Source organism: Entelurus aequoreus, unplaced genomic scaffold, assembly GCF_033978785.1.
Source record: "Entelurus aequoreus isolate RoL-2023_Sb unplaced genomic scaffold, RoL_Eaeq_v1.1 HiC_scaffold_36, whole genome shotgun sequence".
Lineage (NCBI taxonomy): Eukaryota > Metazoa > Chordata > Actinopteri > Syngnathiformes > Syngnathidae > Entelurus > Entelurus aequoreus.
In genome coordinates, this window is record NW_026907968.1 from 244,173 (window position 1) to 260,239 (window position 16,067).

Below are 16,067 nucleotides of genomic sequence, written 5' to 3' on the forward strand. Positions count from 1 at the left end.
CTTGAAAGGCAGATTGCAGGTGAGGGATTACAGTTGTTGTGAAAATCTGTGAACCACCCCAGATGAAATCATCAACATGACAAGCAAGCACCCCAGACACATTACAATCTTTATACAACCAATAAAATATAGCAGGGTCAATTTGTGACATCTTTCCTCCAGTTTGCAACATTGTTTCTTTAACCCTGTTGTACCAGTACAGTGATGCATCATTTAGTCCATAAACACATTTGTTTAGCTTCCATAGAGTTCCCTCACTCTTGGCTTCAGGTGGTGGACGAACATAGATGTCTCGGAATAACTCATTTCCTTGAAGGAATGCTGACTTAATATCCATAGAGTGGGGTGTCCATCGGTTTTGACATATCACAGACATGAGTAGTCTAAGAGACTCTGAGGCACATGTTGGCGAGTCTTTTGGGAGATCTTTTGTGTTTTGCTCTTCAAATCCTCTCGCCACTAGCCTTGCTTTTGGAACTATGCCGTCTGGTGTGTCTTTGAGTGTACACACCCATCTTGTGGAAATGCATTTTTGTCCCATGTTTTTTACTTCATCAAACACACCGTGTTTCTCCCAGTTACTGATTTCAGTAAGTTTAGCTGATTCAAATGACACATCCTTTGTAACAAGTACATCCTCGTGATCAGATGGCTGTTCCACCCTGTCCAATGACTGAATCTGCAGTGTGTCAACCTGTGAAAGGTCAGCTGACCTTGTTGTGCCAGTGTACTCCAGATTGTACCAGTTCTTGTGTTTTCCAGTTGCCTTTCCCGCTCGACCTAGCACTTTTGCTGTGTGTGAAATTCCAGTGTCTCTTTCCACATACTTAATGAATTGTCCTGCCTTTAGATTCATACTACGGTCTGTTCTTATGATAGAAGGTTGTCTGTCAGATGGATCATTATCATGCTCATTGCTGTCTCTGTCATTATTAGAGCTCCCTGCCGCATTCTCTGTGTCAGGCACACTGTCTCCATCACTAGATACAGTATTGGGTAGATCTTCAACATGTTCAATGCCACATTCTGCTGCATTAAGTTCTGTCTGGCTTTCTTGGCTGTCACGTGACGTGTCAGTGTAGTGATCTGTGGCCTTGCACAGTCTACAGCGATGCACCCGGACATAGGAGCCTCCATGTCAAACAAATATTACCACCCCATCTCGTCCAATTACCACCCCAGGGCCTTTCCATTCATTGCAGTCCATTCTTTTGTAGTACACTTTATCTCCAGTTTCGTAGTATTCATCTGTGCTGCGAAGCTGTGTGCGCAGAGCTCTCCTGATTCTCTCAGAGCACTCTGCCTCAGTAAACGCTGTCCTTGCTTCATGTAATGCTGAAATGTGCTGTCCTACCCATTTACTCATGGTAGTGCCCTCCAGGGCAGGCGGTTTATCAACCAGCACAGAAGGTAGGTTCGGGTTTTGTCCAAACACCAGCTGGTATGGACTAAATCAATGCACATTGTGCATTGTATTCTTTGCCATCAAGGCCCAATCTAGGGCTGTTTTCCAGTCACAAACACTGCTTTTCTTCACTTTTAACAGGATCTCTGTAAGGGTCTGGTTATGTCTTTCCATCAATCCATTACTCCATGGACTGTAGGCAGCAGTGGTTTTCACTTCAATATTAAAGTTCTCAGCCATGTCCCTCATTTCATCGTTATTGAATTCACCTCCATTGTCACAAAAAATCTTAGATGGGGCTCCTTGAACACTCACCCAGGAATGAATAAAGTGCCTCACAATTTCACTGGATTTTTTTGTTGTAACAATGCTACCAGCACTGAACCTGGTGAAGTGATCAATCATGTGGAGGTACCACACATTTGGTTCTAGCTCGTGTAGATCTAATGCCACAGTTTCATTGTATGTTGAAGCCATTGGTAGACCAACTGATGGCTTTGGTTTGGGCTTGTTGTACTTGAGACATGTTTCACAGCTACTTACGATGTCATTCAGAATAGTAACACTCTCATCATCATTACTTCCAGCACTAATTAGTATTTTTTTGAGTTTATCAACTGAGGCATGTCCAAACTGCTTGTGAAGTTTCACCAATACTTTGAGTTTTTCATCTTTACTCATGCCATCTCTTATGGCCAGAACTTCATCAGTTTGGGGTTCATTCTCACGGGTGGCTGTGCAATCTCTGTCCACTATGTTTACACAGTAGTGTCCTGAGGATGTAATCTCAAGAGGCACTGGTTTCTGAAACATTGTGGCTTTATCATTCTCAATGTCAAGCACTGCTTTTGCCCTCTTAAGTGACGTTTTACTTAGTAGTAAAGGAATGTTCACTGAGACCACCTCAGTCTCTATGTGGCACCTGGTTAGTCCTATTTTTGCTGGGACTTTTACCTTTTTTATGGAATGAACAACTTGTCCATCACCAAACTTAAAAGCTCTTCTACTATGTGTATTTTCAATTTTTTTCTTGTCACTCTCCTTCAGTGTATGAATGTAATTCTCCAGCCATTTTTCACCACAGACTGTTCTGGTGCATGCAGTGTCAATTACAGCTGAACCTAAGGCTTCTACCATGAATATTTCAGCATCAGAAACTGACTCTTTAGAAAACAATGTAACATTGCACTCTTCAATTGTTTCTGTCTCTGCATTTTCCTCTGTCATTTTTACATGTTCAGCCTTATTTGGGCAGTCCTTAGCCCAGTGAAATGTACTCTGGCAAATAGCGCACTTAGATCTTCTGCCCAACCTATCCAGTGGGTTTGAGCCAGTCAATGGCGCCCTCTTTGGGTCGGGTTGGGAACAAAATTTCCTTCCGTCTCTTTTCCTTTGATCCACATAAAAAGCAACATCTTCGTGCATGTGAATTCCCCCGCTGCATGTGGGTGGCTGCACATTGTCTCCAAAAATCCTTTTTAAAGCTGACTTCATGCTTGCAAATGTAAGTGTTGAACAAGCTGTAAGCGCAACTGAACGATGTAATCCACCATGGAAACTTCGTTTTCTCTCCGAATCTTATCAAAGTCTGTGTATGCATCATAAGCTCTGTCCTTTTCTTCTTTTAAGAATACATTATCCAATGCCTTTACAAGGGTCTTCATCCCGTCATCTTTGTTCAAATCATCTGCAGGTATTTCCAAAGCTGTATCTCTAGCTCTCCCCCTCAGTGAGAGAGCAACAGCTAATGCTTGTTTCTCCTTATCCAGATCGGTAACACGTATCCACATTTCAACCTCATTTTTCCAGCTCTCATATGACTTCTTTTCTTCAAACGCAGGAGGGACTCTGTAGTTAGCGTTGTTAGACATCCTCTGCTACCATTGATAACTCAATGATGACAACCTTCTTCTTTTTATACGTATACTTTACTGAGGGAACACAATAACAAACCGGCCACTGCCGTTCACATAACAGACCAAAACACCGGAGCCCGCGCATAGAGCAATGCATGCTGGGAATTACCGTAAATACACTAAAAGAGTGTACCATAATAATGCGCAATGCAAAAACAGAACATTTACACAAAGTGATTCAAAAGGTTTCTAGGAGCAAGGCTGATATTCTTAATTCAATGCACCTGTTGGTAAAATTTCGCTAAGGTGCCCCCCAAAAAATACATCCTTATTTTTTTGTAGTAAAATATATAAGTTCCAGTCCAAATGACAAAAAAAAGCAACACAAAGTGATTCAAAAGGTTTTAGGAGCAAGGCTGATGTTCTTAATTAAATGCACCTGTTGGTAAAGTTTCTCTAAGGCGCCCCCCAAAAAATACATCCTTAACTCTTTGTAGTAAAATATATAAATATATATTGATAAAACATGCTTATTTTCCGAGCTATACTTAGCTTAGCTTAGCTTCTCCAGCGAATCAGGTCGAATTAGTTATCGTGCTATGCTAACTCACAAGACGTAACCAGCTTACCTAATTTTTTGGCTTAACTTGGTTATGAACAAATTGTTCTTGTACAAATGATAGTCAATAACCTCCATTTATAAGAAATATGTACTTACCTTTTGGATTAAACATCTTATTTTCGTATCTCATCAGCCGACATCTCCTGCAGACAAACCTCCTTCGTTATGGGGACCAGGTGGAAGTGATTAACTAATCACGGAAGGGATATGAGCAGAACAGCGAGTGCAGTACCAGCTACAGCCCGATGAGGGGGCTGCTGTGCAAATGTCTCACACTCAAACTAACCAGTAAACATGTTCTATAGGCCAAAGCTTAAAAATCACTTAGGCATCTTCAGAATGGATCTGACTATTATTTAAAAAGGTTTCCCCTTAGGGGACCTGTTTTGTTGTCCCAATACCGTCAAAGATCCCCTAAAGGTGACTTTGTAAACACAGTGACATCCCCCTTAAGTAAGCATTGCCAGAACACGCACACACACACACACACACAGAGACAGACAGGCACCAATGTGGAAGTATCATAAGATTAAAAATACAATCTATAAATAGCCAACCTTTTAAGAATTAATCAAATACATAATGATACACTTTGAGTCTTAGAGTGCTAAAACTGCCAAGAGTTGATCAATATTCAATATACCAGTGTGCAGCTTTTTAAACATCACCAAATTGTGTTTTGTTGTTTGTTTTCATTGCTACTATTTTAACTGATTTTTAATACATAAACAAGGTTAATAGTTTTTTAGCACTTCGCCTTTCCCTTCTTTTAAATGGACAACATTTTATTAGTCATTTACATTTTTGTAACAGCCCAATGAGCAGCACAGTTACAGTATAATTATGAATGCGACCCCGAGAGGGACAAGCAGTAGAAATTGGATGGGTGGATGGATGAATTAATTAGTCATCTTTGTTGTAAGTAAGCACATGCCTAAAATAACCTAAACTGCATTTATAAGTTGATGGAAAAATTAGAGCCATTAAATATATTTACGATTTATTATCCGATTAGTTGACTAATCGTTGACTAATCGACTATCAAAATAATCGTTAGTTGCAGCCCTACACAGCACACATTTACTTTTAGTCAGTAACTCAAGTGTTTTGAACATCACTGCATTTGACCAAACTAGCTTGCTCGACAGAAACGTGTTAGATATACATAAAAACACAAAACTACTCTAAAATAATGCAAGATTATGGACGCGACCTAACATGAGTATGAAAAAAGCTCAGCCTTTATTACAGCCGCCTCTAAACGTCCCTGGAACATTTGCTACCAACTAAAGGCTTCTCTACAGAGTTCGAAGAGGGTAAGAATATCTAATCCTGCCCCAACAGAAAGGCTGGGAACATCACTAGACCAGCAACAGGTCGGGCGTAAACATGACACTTAATGTCCACATCAGCTCATCTTTCATCACTCCTGTGAGCCTTGTTGACTCGTTCGAAGAGCCGTAAAGCTCTGGGCAGTTGAGGGTTACAGTATATGCTGATTATCAGAACGCCCACAATACTTATACTTGAGTTCGTAGTTATAGTTGTCATTGCTTGTGCTGATATTTTTCTTGGCAATGTTTATCACCCATCACCTGTACTTTCAAATTATTTTATTGAGCCTCATCCATTTTTAGCATCAATACATCAAACACTGTGTATACATTTTGGTATATTTAGGGATAGTCTCTGTCAGTATACTGATGCTTTCCATTTTTGTTTCCTCACAGAATGTGGTGATAGTCATGAGTGACTTCATCGATTGGTTGATCGCAGACATACCAAAGGACATCAGCCTGCAGATCCACAAGGAAAAAGTCATGATGGTGGAGCTGTTCATGAAGAAAGAGCAAGGAAGGAAGCTTGCCCTGCGAAACAGTCAAAAACCGAACAGTTGTGCATCGCCCAACAAGAGCCTACAACGCGCACGTAGTAAAACATAAATTACTCCACTGTAAGCAGTACATTTTTATTGAAAAATAAGCACACATCTCTTTAACGAATTAGAATTAAAATGATACATTTAAAGGTTACATTCTGAGTACTTTCAACAGTAGCTAGAATTGTTATACCTTAATAAAGACAGTTTTGGGGATTATTTGTTGTAAAGACCTGTAACTTTAATATGTTCACATTAGTCGTCATCATTTTAGAGTTAGTATTTTTTTTTTTTCAATGTACACTTTTTCTTTCTGAACTCATACAGAAACTAAAATGAGGTAAAATGATGAGGGATATACCACAGACCTCATGAAACACATTTCTGGCAATGGTGGGGGGTGGGTTCTGAAATACTCATAATTAATGTCATGTCAGGCCTTCTGTAGAAATGTTGTTTTTGTGTTCATTAGTGATTTTGTCTAATGAGATGTTGGTAAATGACATTAGGTGAATTTATAAATAGTTGATTTATATAGGCTAGTAAGGTAAAGTTTTGTACCTGACAAGTACACATAAAGTTTTGTACCATACAAGTACATATAACACGTCACAGATGACGTCACACTAACATCACGTGACACCTCTGAGGAAGGCTGCAGAAGCAAGATAGCCGAAACTTGTCAGGTACAAAACTTTACCTTACTAGCCTATATAAATCAACTATTTATAAATACACATTAGTAGGCTAAATGAACCTCTTTAACATAAAAGACATTAGGTGAATGTTATGTTAGCAACTGTTAATATGGCACTAAGTACCAAAAGGGCTAAAGCAGATCTATAATGAGTTTCATTTGTCATATGTAGGAATATAAACTATTTCCTGTAAATTGAGAATGACTAAAATGTTGAACATTTTACATTCAGCATGCTAGCACTCAGCAAGATAGCACTAAGTACAAAAAGTGCTAAGGCAGTTTCATGGTCAATTTGCATCAAGACATAATGAGTAAAATGGCTAAAATGTTAACAGCGTGAAAGCACCTAGCAAGATAACATTAAGTACCAAAAGTGCTAATGCAATTGTATGGTGAGTTTATGTCCTATAAAGTTGTTAAATGCTATTTAACATAAGGAAAATGGCTGAAATGCTAACACGCTCAAAGGGTAACTGCACTTTTTTGGGAATTTTGCCTATCGTTTGCAAGCATTATGAAAAACTTGACGACCAATGTATTTTTTTAATGCATTATAATTTGTAAATAGAAGTAAATAAAAGTCTGCTTTTTTTGCGTTTTTTAAATTAATGCGGGTATGCTTAAAATTATAAAAATACGTAAAAATGTTATGTTACTAATAATGTGCCGCTTACTACATTACATATATAATTACAGCATGTATATAAAACCTTAATGGAGGTGTTTGGATGTTTTTAAGGGCTTTTATAGGCAAAATAGAGCGACTCCCATATAGGCTCCATTCTAAGCGGACTTTTGATTGCATATTTAGAATGCATGAAAAAAAAATGGCATTATGTGAAAAATAGGCAAACATTCCAAAAAAATTGCAGTTCCCCTTTAAAGTTTCCATGCTAGCCCATAGCAGAGTCTTTAAGTACGGAAAGTGTTACGGCAATTCCATTGCTATTTTACATGAAGATAGATACAGTATATGCATTCTAACATAAGAATGGCTAAAATGCGAACATTATAACACTATGCTAGCATTTGGTAAAATAGCACTAAGAATATTACAATAAATTAGCTTTTAGAATAGAGCTATCTCCTTCACATGTGTTTATACATGGGATAATCACATGACTGTCACATGACAACAACTGACTTAAAGTCGCACAAAGCACAGTGCTCATTTTCGGTTAGTTAAAGTCAAATGTATAATCATACTTCCTACTTGTAGAATTTGTATTGTCAAAATGAATTGTTACTTTTATTCGTCAAACAAACAAAAACATCAGCAAAAACAATGCAATCTGATTTAAATCCAAACGTATTGGTATTCTCAGGGAGAAAAGTCTGTCCACGTGGTCCTTCCAATCAATGAAATTCAACTCTGAATGAGTCTCTCTGCTCTGGCCTATTTTTGATTGTGTTTTATTTTGTTGGAAATGTGCTTTATTGTACTGTTTTAAAGAATATGTTGTGGTAATTATTTTTGTTTGAATTTAAAAGCAATTTATTTGAGTTAGTTTTTCATTATTTGTGTAGTGGATTGTCCGAAGCTTAAACAGGCAACAAAAGTAGTTTAGTACAACAAATTTATTTACCCATTATCAGAAGTGCAGGTTGAATTAAGTTGGCCGTGCAGACAGACCACATGTCACCCCCCGGAGCAAACAAGACACACACAAGCCAAAATCACTCTCTAGTTCCGGTCTTCTGCCATTTTTTATATGTCTTTTGTGCGTCATCGTTCCTTATCGAGTGCGTCATTGTCTTTTATCTTTTCCCTATCTGTTCCATAACAACTCGAATCCTTTAGACAGTCAACACATTCTGTAGACAGGTTGGCACGACTTAACATTCACTTTTGTCCCACTGGCACAGAATAGGAAAGAAATCAAATGAGCGTACATTCCCATTAGACATGCAATATAGGTCAAAGGTCAGAAATTCTACTACAAAAACCTCAATGTTTTTATACGAGGCAAAAATTCCGTCTATGACCCTCCTTCAGAGCGATCGCTGTTACCAGCCTGCAGTAAAACCATCTCACAGAACACAATTAGTGGCCTACCCTTTGATTTAGTAAAGGAATAACAAATACTTTGATCATGAACATAAATAGATGAATGTATATAGACTTATGACTGTAAGACATTTGCAAAAATATTTTTCCCGGCATTTGCAATGAATGTAGTTACCAATATTGTTAATTATCAATTGATTTTGAACACACAACTGAATTTCGTATGAGTCCATGTTCGATTAGAGCTCGTATAGATGGCTCGGTGGTGCCTCAGGCTGGTGGCCTGCCAACACCTCGTTGGGCTTTCGGCTGCCCTGGTGAAGAAAGAGATCCACTCAAACAGTCTGTCTCTGTCTCTCCCTGTGGTTCAGTCCATTGGGCCGACTGTGCAATGGCATGTCCGTGCTGGCTGAAATTAGGGAAAAGCTGAGAAAAAGTTGGAGCTGTGGGGGCTTTGGGGAAGGCTGGGGCAGAGTATGGGGCGTGGGGCTTTGGTCCAGGCCCTCGGCTTGCTTCAGGGCCTCCTTCCACAGCTGCTGGAATCCCGACGGACACATATTGGCTGGCAACCTTAGTCGTTCTCGTCATCGCTGGCAAGGTGTTGTCTCTCCTCTCAGTTCCTTCCAGTCAGGTATCGGGTGTTGGTCCTGGATCGGCTTTGACCGTGCACCTCTTAGCGAGTGCAAGGGAATCTGGAGTGGCTGCTTTCATCCTCAAATCTGCACAGAGGAACTGGCACACAAATTCTACATTTTGCAAACTTACCATTTTGGTCTCATGGTCTTTCCACCTTCCTAGGAAGCTGCTGGTCCTGAGAAGTGCTGATCTTGTGACTGAAGAATATTAACCTGTTTTCTCAAAATAGGTGCCGTTGTTTGACCTAATCTTTTTGGGTTAGTGTTAGATCATTCACAAAACATTTAATTACTGAATTGGCACCCTCCTTTGAGGTTGGGGTTGCTTTCGCCAACCACTGCAATTGTCAATCTAAATCATTACGTTCCTTTATGCCTTGATTGATCATATCGATTAAATAAAACCTCAACACGCTCAAACTTGACCCAATCCAAACTCACCTCCCCCCTCTGTCCCTCTCACAGGGACAGTGTTAGTCGTAGTAATAGTAATAGTAGTAGTAGTAGTAGTAATAGTAGTTTCAGAAACATCCAATAAAAAGAAAAGACAGCTGATAGTCAAGTGCAACAAGAACAGAGGCGGAGGACAGGTCATGTTTGAGGTCACTGTTCGCTTTTGCAATAGTACTTTGATATTTTACAACACCTACTGAATTATTGTGGCCTCAATAATTCACTAAATAGTTGTATTTAATTTAGTCTATCTATGATGGGACAATGCACATAAACATTAAGTTCAGAAACAGATATGTTCTGTACCAGATTATTTCTAAATAGCTACTTTCCATCTGCAGTCCCTGGCTACCTAAATTAAAGGGATCCAAAAATCAAGCAATAAAATTATGACACTAATTAATCATAATAAATATATACATTCATAGTAATCAATAATTAATCAAAAATAATCATACTGTAGCATGTAATCAATTATAAGAAAAGTCACCAAATGCCCCTTCATGGAACCATACTTAATATACAATAAAACCACACCTTATTTACATCATCACACAAAGACAATACATGCTCTTGTTCACATCTGTCATTATTCGTAAAAACAACCAAGATTTTAACAGCCATACCTCACAATTTACAACAAAAATGCTCTCATAGATAAATATAATACTCATTAAATTGATGTGTCAACATAATGCCCCTCTTAGTGACCGTCTGAGCAGCCTTGATTGCTCCAAAGCCACTTTTTTAATTTCAAATTTTCTATTCCTTTTGTTATAACGTGGAGAAGGCTAATTGGTCTGTACATGTTCTGGTCTTCTTTATTTCCTGCTTTATGGGTTTAATTATAGTAGCAGTTTCTCGACGTGGTAGGGAAAGTGTTTTCCGTTATTGATTTATTTATCAATCGTTGTTATACGAGCAATAATACAATCCTTATATGTTTTTAGGAAGATAGTGTCCAACCCATATATATATCTCTAGATCGTGAGTCTGATAATGCAGTGAAGATTTTGTTTAACTTTGTTTCATTTGTTAATTCTAAAATTAGTCCATCCTGAATAAATGACAATTATTTGCACTGATTTTGAGGGACTCTTTATTCAGGGTTTGTACAGACTGGATGAAATGTTCATTAAAATTATTACTTATGTCCAGACTGTCTGCGATAGTAGCGCCATTGATATTTAATGTTATAGTGTTGTTTCTTGTTTGCTGTCTTTCCGTAAGTTTGTATCTGGTTTTCCATAACTTTCTAATGTTCCCTTTTGCAACTTTGATTACTTCTAAGTGAAAGTCAGCCTTAGACTTCCGCATAAACATTGTAACTTTGTTCCTCCAAACTTTTAAATCATACGATCTGTATTTAGACCTGTTTTAATTGCTCTTATGAGAGCTGAGTCCTCATGTCTTTATTAGAATCCAATGGTATTTTTATTTTAGCACTCTTCTTTCTGGTTTTGTATTCGTGTATTTACAGATGTTCTCTTTAATTTTTGTCATCCAATTGTAATTCTAGTAGGGCTGCTTATCATTTGTATCATATAGAAGCCGTTTATAATATCTTTAAGTTTCTTTCTACGTGTTTTATTTAACCAGTCCAGATTAACGTCCTCCATGACGTTACTTCTTTCATACTATGCTGTTTGAGGATGTCTGAAAATGAATCAAGAAAAATGTCTTTAGCTGTGGTCGGTCGGTATACTACAATTACCTTGAAATACATTTCTGAGGAAAATGTGATTTTAATTTCAACATACTCAAATTGATCTACTTTTAATGTTTTCCCTTTCATAAATCATAATTCATCCCCCCTTTGTCACTCGATCTGTCTTTTCTGTAATCTTGTCCCCCGGGACATTAATTAGAACGAAAGTTGTTGTGTGTTTTAACCATGTCTCTGATAGACAAGGTATCCCAGATTAGAGTCTGACAGTAACTGCTGGATTTGTTCAGTATGTTTCCTGTGGTAGAAAGTTTAATAATGCGGACACGTTTGTTACTGAATACTTTCTACAGACTTCTGTCTCTAAGCGACTTTGTGTATGTAATAAGCAACTACAATTATTTGATATGCTTAAATTTTGTTTTAGCTCAGCTGTTGTGTAGCTGCTAGCTCCTTGTAGCCTACAGCAGGAGTGTCCAAATTGCAACCAATAGCTATGTTTTTAACAGACAACCGAAATAATTGAAAATGTGGTATTTGCGTATCGGTTCAATCAGCGGCAGCTACGCCCTGTTTTATCATTTGACCTAAATTTTTTGGTTTCGTAGGCAGGACAGAGGGAACAATGTGGGTCATTAGTTGTCCATCTTACACCATTCTAATTGTTGTAAGGATAGTTCACATGAGCGGCCATACCTTGAGTCCCACCATATATAAGAGTCAAAAGGCTCCTATTATGAGTCGTCTAATTGGTGATCATACACTTTGGCGGTTTGGGTGGCAGGGCACACGGACGCACCTCCGTCAGCCAGCGCTAGGACAGTTGGAGCAGTCCCCGTCTTCCATTCGTTCCTGGGAGGCGTCCCTATTAGTTGTCCGCTGATGTCGTGCTGTCAGGCAACATCAGGAAGTTCCTTCTGTGCTGTATTGAATTGTCAGGGCACAGTTCGTAAGCAGGTCATTACAAGGTGTGTGCAGGTTGACCACAAAGGAATGCTTCAAAGATTGTGTTGACCATTGTCCGTTGACACTTATGTCCAGCAGGGGTCTGTTTGTATCCTGCTGTTCGTCCTGCTGTCACACCTGTATTTTTTGTGAGCATGTTCTGGCTACACCTTGGAGCTTGTCTTGTTCAGAGAAGCTGGCAGTCCCCCGGCTGCATATCCTTTCCACCCTCGCTTGACCTAGCACAACCGTGGCTACCACCCAAGTCCGTCTGTATGGTTTTACGTTTTGTTGAGGTTTTTTTTCCTCCAGAATTTGGAACTCAAAACATGTACACCCATCGTTTTCATATCCTCTCGGTTAGTTCAATTTGCATATCACGTTTTAAAATTACAGTATTAACTATCCCATTAATTGCTAATCAAAAACCTTAATTCAAAGATTGTACGTACTATTTCATGCGTATTTAAGTACCCTTTTAATTCACTTAAAGATTATGTGTAAATTAATTTAAACTATCATTTGTCTATCAGTAGGCGCGAGCAAGCTGTCATGCTTGCACTCTGACCTCCCGCTGTACGTGATATTCTCCAAAACAAAGGAATGTTTTTATTCACGTTTCTCCTTATCTTTCAGCTAAATATTTTAATCTTTTAACTTTTAACGTCCGCACTGTGTTTATTTTTATTGTCTGCATTTTCATTTTGCTTTTATTTTCTTTCATTTCACTTTGTTGCATGAAAAACGCCACACAAACAAAGCTGCCCCGCCTTGCCTTGCCTGTCTCCGACTGGTTATCCAACTTAGTCATAGCAAACACACAAGGCCATGCTCTAAGCGCCATGCCTAATCACACTTCTCCTCTTTTTTTTTTTTTTAACTTCACATATCGGCTCTTATTCTAATTACTAATGTAGGCTGTTATTTGTAATTATTATTCAACACTATTCACAGCAAACAGCTGTAAAGTTATAGTTATTCGCATTATACTCTCAAAATCTATAGCTAACCGAAAGCTGTTGAGATTTGGTTTGCCTACTTCATCTCAGTGGCCTAGTGGTTAGAGTGTCCGCCCTGAGATCGGCAGGTCGCAAGCTCAAAACCCCGGTCGAGTCATACCAAAGACTACAAAAAATTTGGGAGCCAAATCACCAAAAACGATTCCCCCACCTCCCAGGGGCAATCACGGGGGATGGGCCAAATGCAGAGGACAAATTCCACCACACCCAGTGTGTGTGTGACAATCACTGGCACCCCAACTTTAACTCTAACTTTATTCTGTCATGCCATTATCCTCTTCTAGCTCAACATCCGGAAGTATGGTGTACTGCAATGTCTAAATAAAACTATAAATTACTCCAAACTAAAATGTCAGACTGCACTTTAAAGTTACTTTTATTAAATTAATTTCCAAACTAACCACCACCACAGCAGACATCTTCCTCAATCCTATCCCAATACTCCCATAAATTAGAAAGGTGTTTCACAACAGTGGTTAAGTAGTTATTTTAAGTAATAGATCTCAATATGTAGAAATTAATAAGACTAAATTTGCCCTAGTGTGTGAATGTTGTCTGTCTATCTATCTGTGTTGGCCCTGTGATGAGGTGGCGACCTGTCCAGGGTGCAAAGTCAAATTGTGAAACACAAATTAAAGTTGAATCAAGTGGAAATTGACAGAGTATATGAACTACATTCTTGAGAATAGTAATTGATCATTAATATGTTGGAAGCCGCATATTGAACATATTAAAGAAAAATATCCAAATCCATTGCTATTCGGTATAAAGTAAAACACATGCTGATTAAGCAATGTCTGCACATGTTATATTATTCATTTATTTTTCCATATGTAATATTGTTTTGAAGTTTGGGGAAATGTTTATAGAAGAAATATAGACCCAATACTTAAAATTAAAAGGCTCATTTCAATATTACACAAAGCATTATTGTTATGATCATACCAATCTATTTTTTATAAGTCATAATGTGTTAAATGTTCAGATAATTTAATTTTAAAACAATGGCAATTATGTTTCCAAGTAAAGAACAACAGCCTTTCAGTTTGTATTCTTAGCTTGTTTACATTAAGAGGAGACACTATCATTTACGGGGGATATTGATTTTTTAAATAGGTCAAGTAAAATAAAATAAAAACACAAATGTATTTCAGTTTTAGGAGTTAAATAATGTACCATCCTCAGTGATGAGCTGAACACATGTAGTTTTTTGTTATGGTTTTGGAGACCCTTGAAAGGTAAAGTTTTTTGAACATTATAAAATATAGTAACAATTACTTTCATCTTTTAACGTTGATGTTCCAGGTAATTTAATGTTTAGTAATTGTATATCATAGGCCAATATAAGCTTTGGCTTCTGCCTATTCTTTTTTCGGTCATTATTTTTCTTTTCTTTGCTGTGTGTAAATGTGTATGATTGTTAATATGTCTAATTTACTGTTAAACTGCTCACACAAATTGGTTGATGGTTGATTATATGACCAAAATAAACTTATTTCATCTATTCATTCATTATCTATCGCACTCATAGTTTTATTCCATTTTGCATGTAATTATTCCTATTGATTTCTTCCCCTTTCACTCAAACAACTAAACAAACAATTAAACAAATTTGCAACTAACCACAATCAACAGCATACCATTTACGAATACCTTCATTTGTCACTTTCTCATCTTTTCTTCACTTTCGTTTTCCTTTACAAACAACATCCTGTATCCATCTCTTCCTTACACTTCACACAATGTTTCTATTTTCTGTTCTCCTAGAAACCATTCACATAACGTAAGGTTATAAACATCCTTTTCCCATATTTTCTCAAACCATCCTCTTCACCCTCAATCTGTTTTTTCACCTGCTCTCTCTTCCTCTCTCTCTCACTTTCTCTCTTTCTCTCACAATACAAACACAATAATCCAAAATAATCAGTCTTATAAAATAATTTTAGCTTTAGATATGATTTAGGGCAGTGGTTTTCAACCTTTTTTCCCAGTAAAATAAATAAATAAAATACAGCATAATGTCATTATTTTCTGATTTATTAAATTGTATAACAGTGCACCATATTGCTCATTTGTTGTGGTCTTACTTGACTTATTTGGACAAACAAAAAAATGAGAATAACTAAGCATTTTTTAAAAATTAAACAAGTGATTAAATTATAATAAAGATTTCTATACATATAATCAATCATCAACCTTCTTTGGATATTGTAATAAAGATCCATCTGGGTTCGTGAACTTAATTCTAAATATTTATTTTGTTGAAGAATTATTCTTCTATAATTATATTTATAAAGGATTTTGAATTGTCGCTATTTTAAAATATTTAAAATCTCAGGTACCCCTTGGCATACCTTCAAGTACCTCCCTTTTTTGTCCGGGCGGAAACACCATCTCCTCGTTTGAGAACTACTGGTTTAGCCTATAAAAAATCCTTTGTCTCATACATCATTACACTGTACAACTCCTCTTTGGGGGGGCTAGGATGACAGGGAATGCAAAACAATAACAGTGCAATACTTTTTTATATCATGGTCGTTAATGCCTAGTTTCTCTTATTTTACTGTTATATTTTTATTCTCCTTGTAATATTTTTCTATTCTGTTTCCATTTATACCCTTATTAGTTACTGTTTACTTTTTACTTATTCTTCCTGAGGGAACTCTCCTGAAGGAATCAATAACGTTTTATCTGTCTATCTATCTATCTATTACTAACCCGAGCACAATTCATGATGTCATGCTCATCTTGCAGACAGTTATTTCCATTTAGTTTTATTCTCTATTTGTAATTCTACATGCACCAATGTCACATAGAAATTTGCTTTCTTTGTTATTTATTTACATTATTATTTCTGGTTTACTTGCTGTCTGTTTACT

At 37.4% G+C, this 16,067-nt stretch overlaps 1 protein-coding gene across 1 annotated transcript in view; it reads left to right on the forward strand.

Annotated features, from left to right (window-relative positions):
* Nucleotides 1-8,711, forward strand: part of LOC133645308 (anoctamin-1-like) — a 195,375-nt gene extending 186,664 nt beyond the window's left edge. Inside the window, exon 27 of the mRNA XM_062040192.1 lies at nt 5,614-8,711. Within this exon, the coding sequence (XP_061896176.1) occupies nt 5,614-5,826 (213 nt within the window). The 3' untranslated portion in view covers nt 5,827-8,711. The remainder of the gene's footprint in view (nt 1-5,613) is intronic.
* Nucleotides 8,712-16,067: the final 7,356 nt, after the last annotated feature.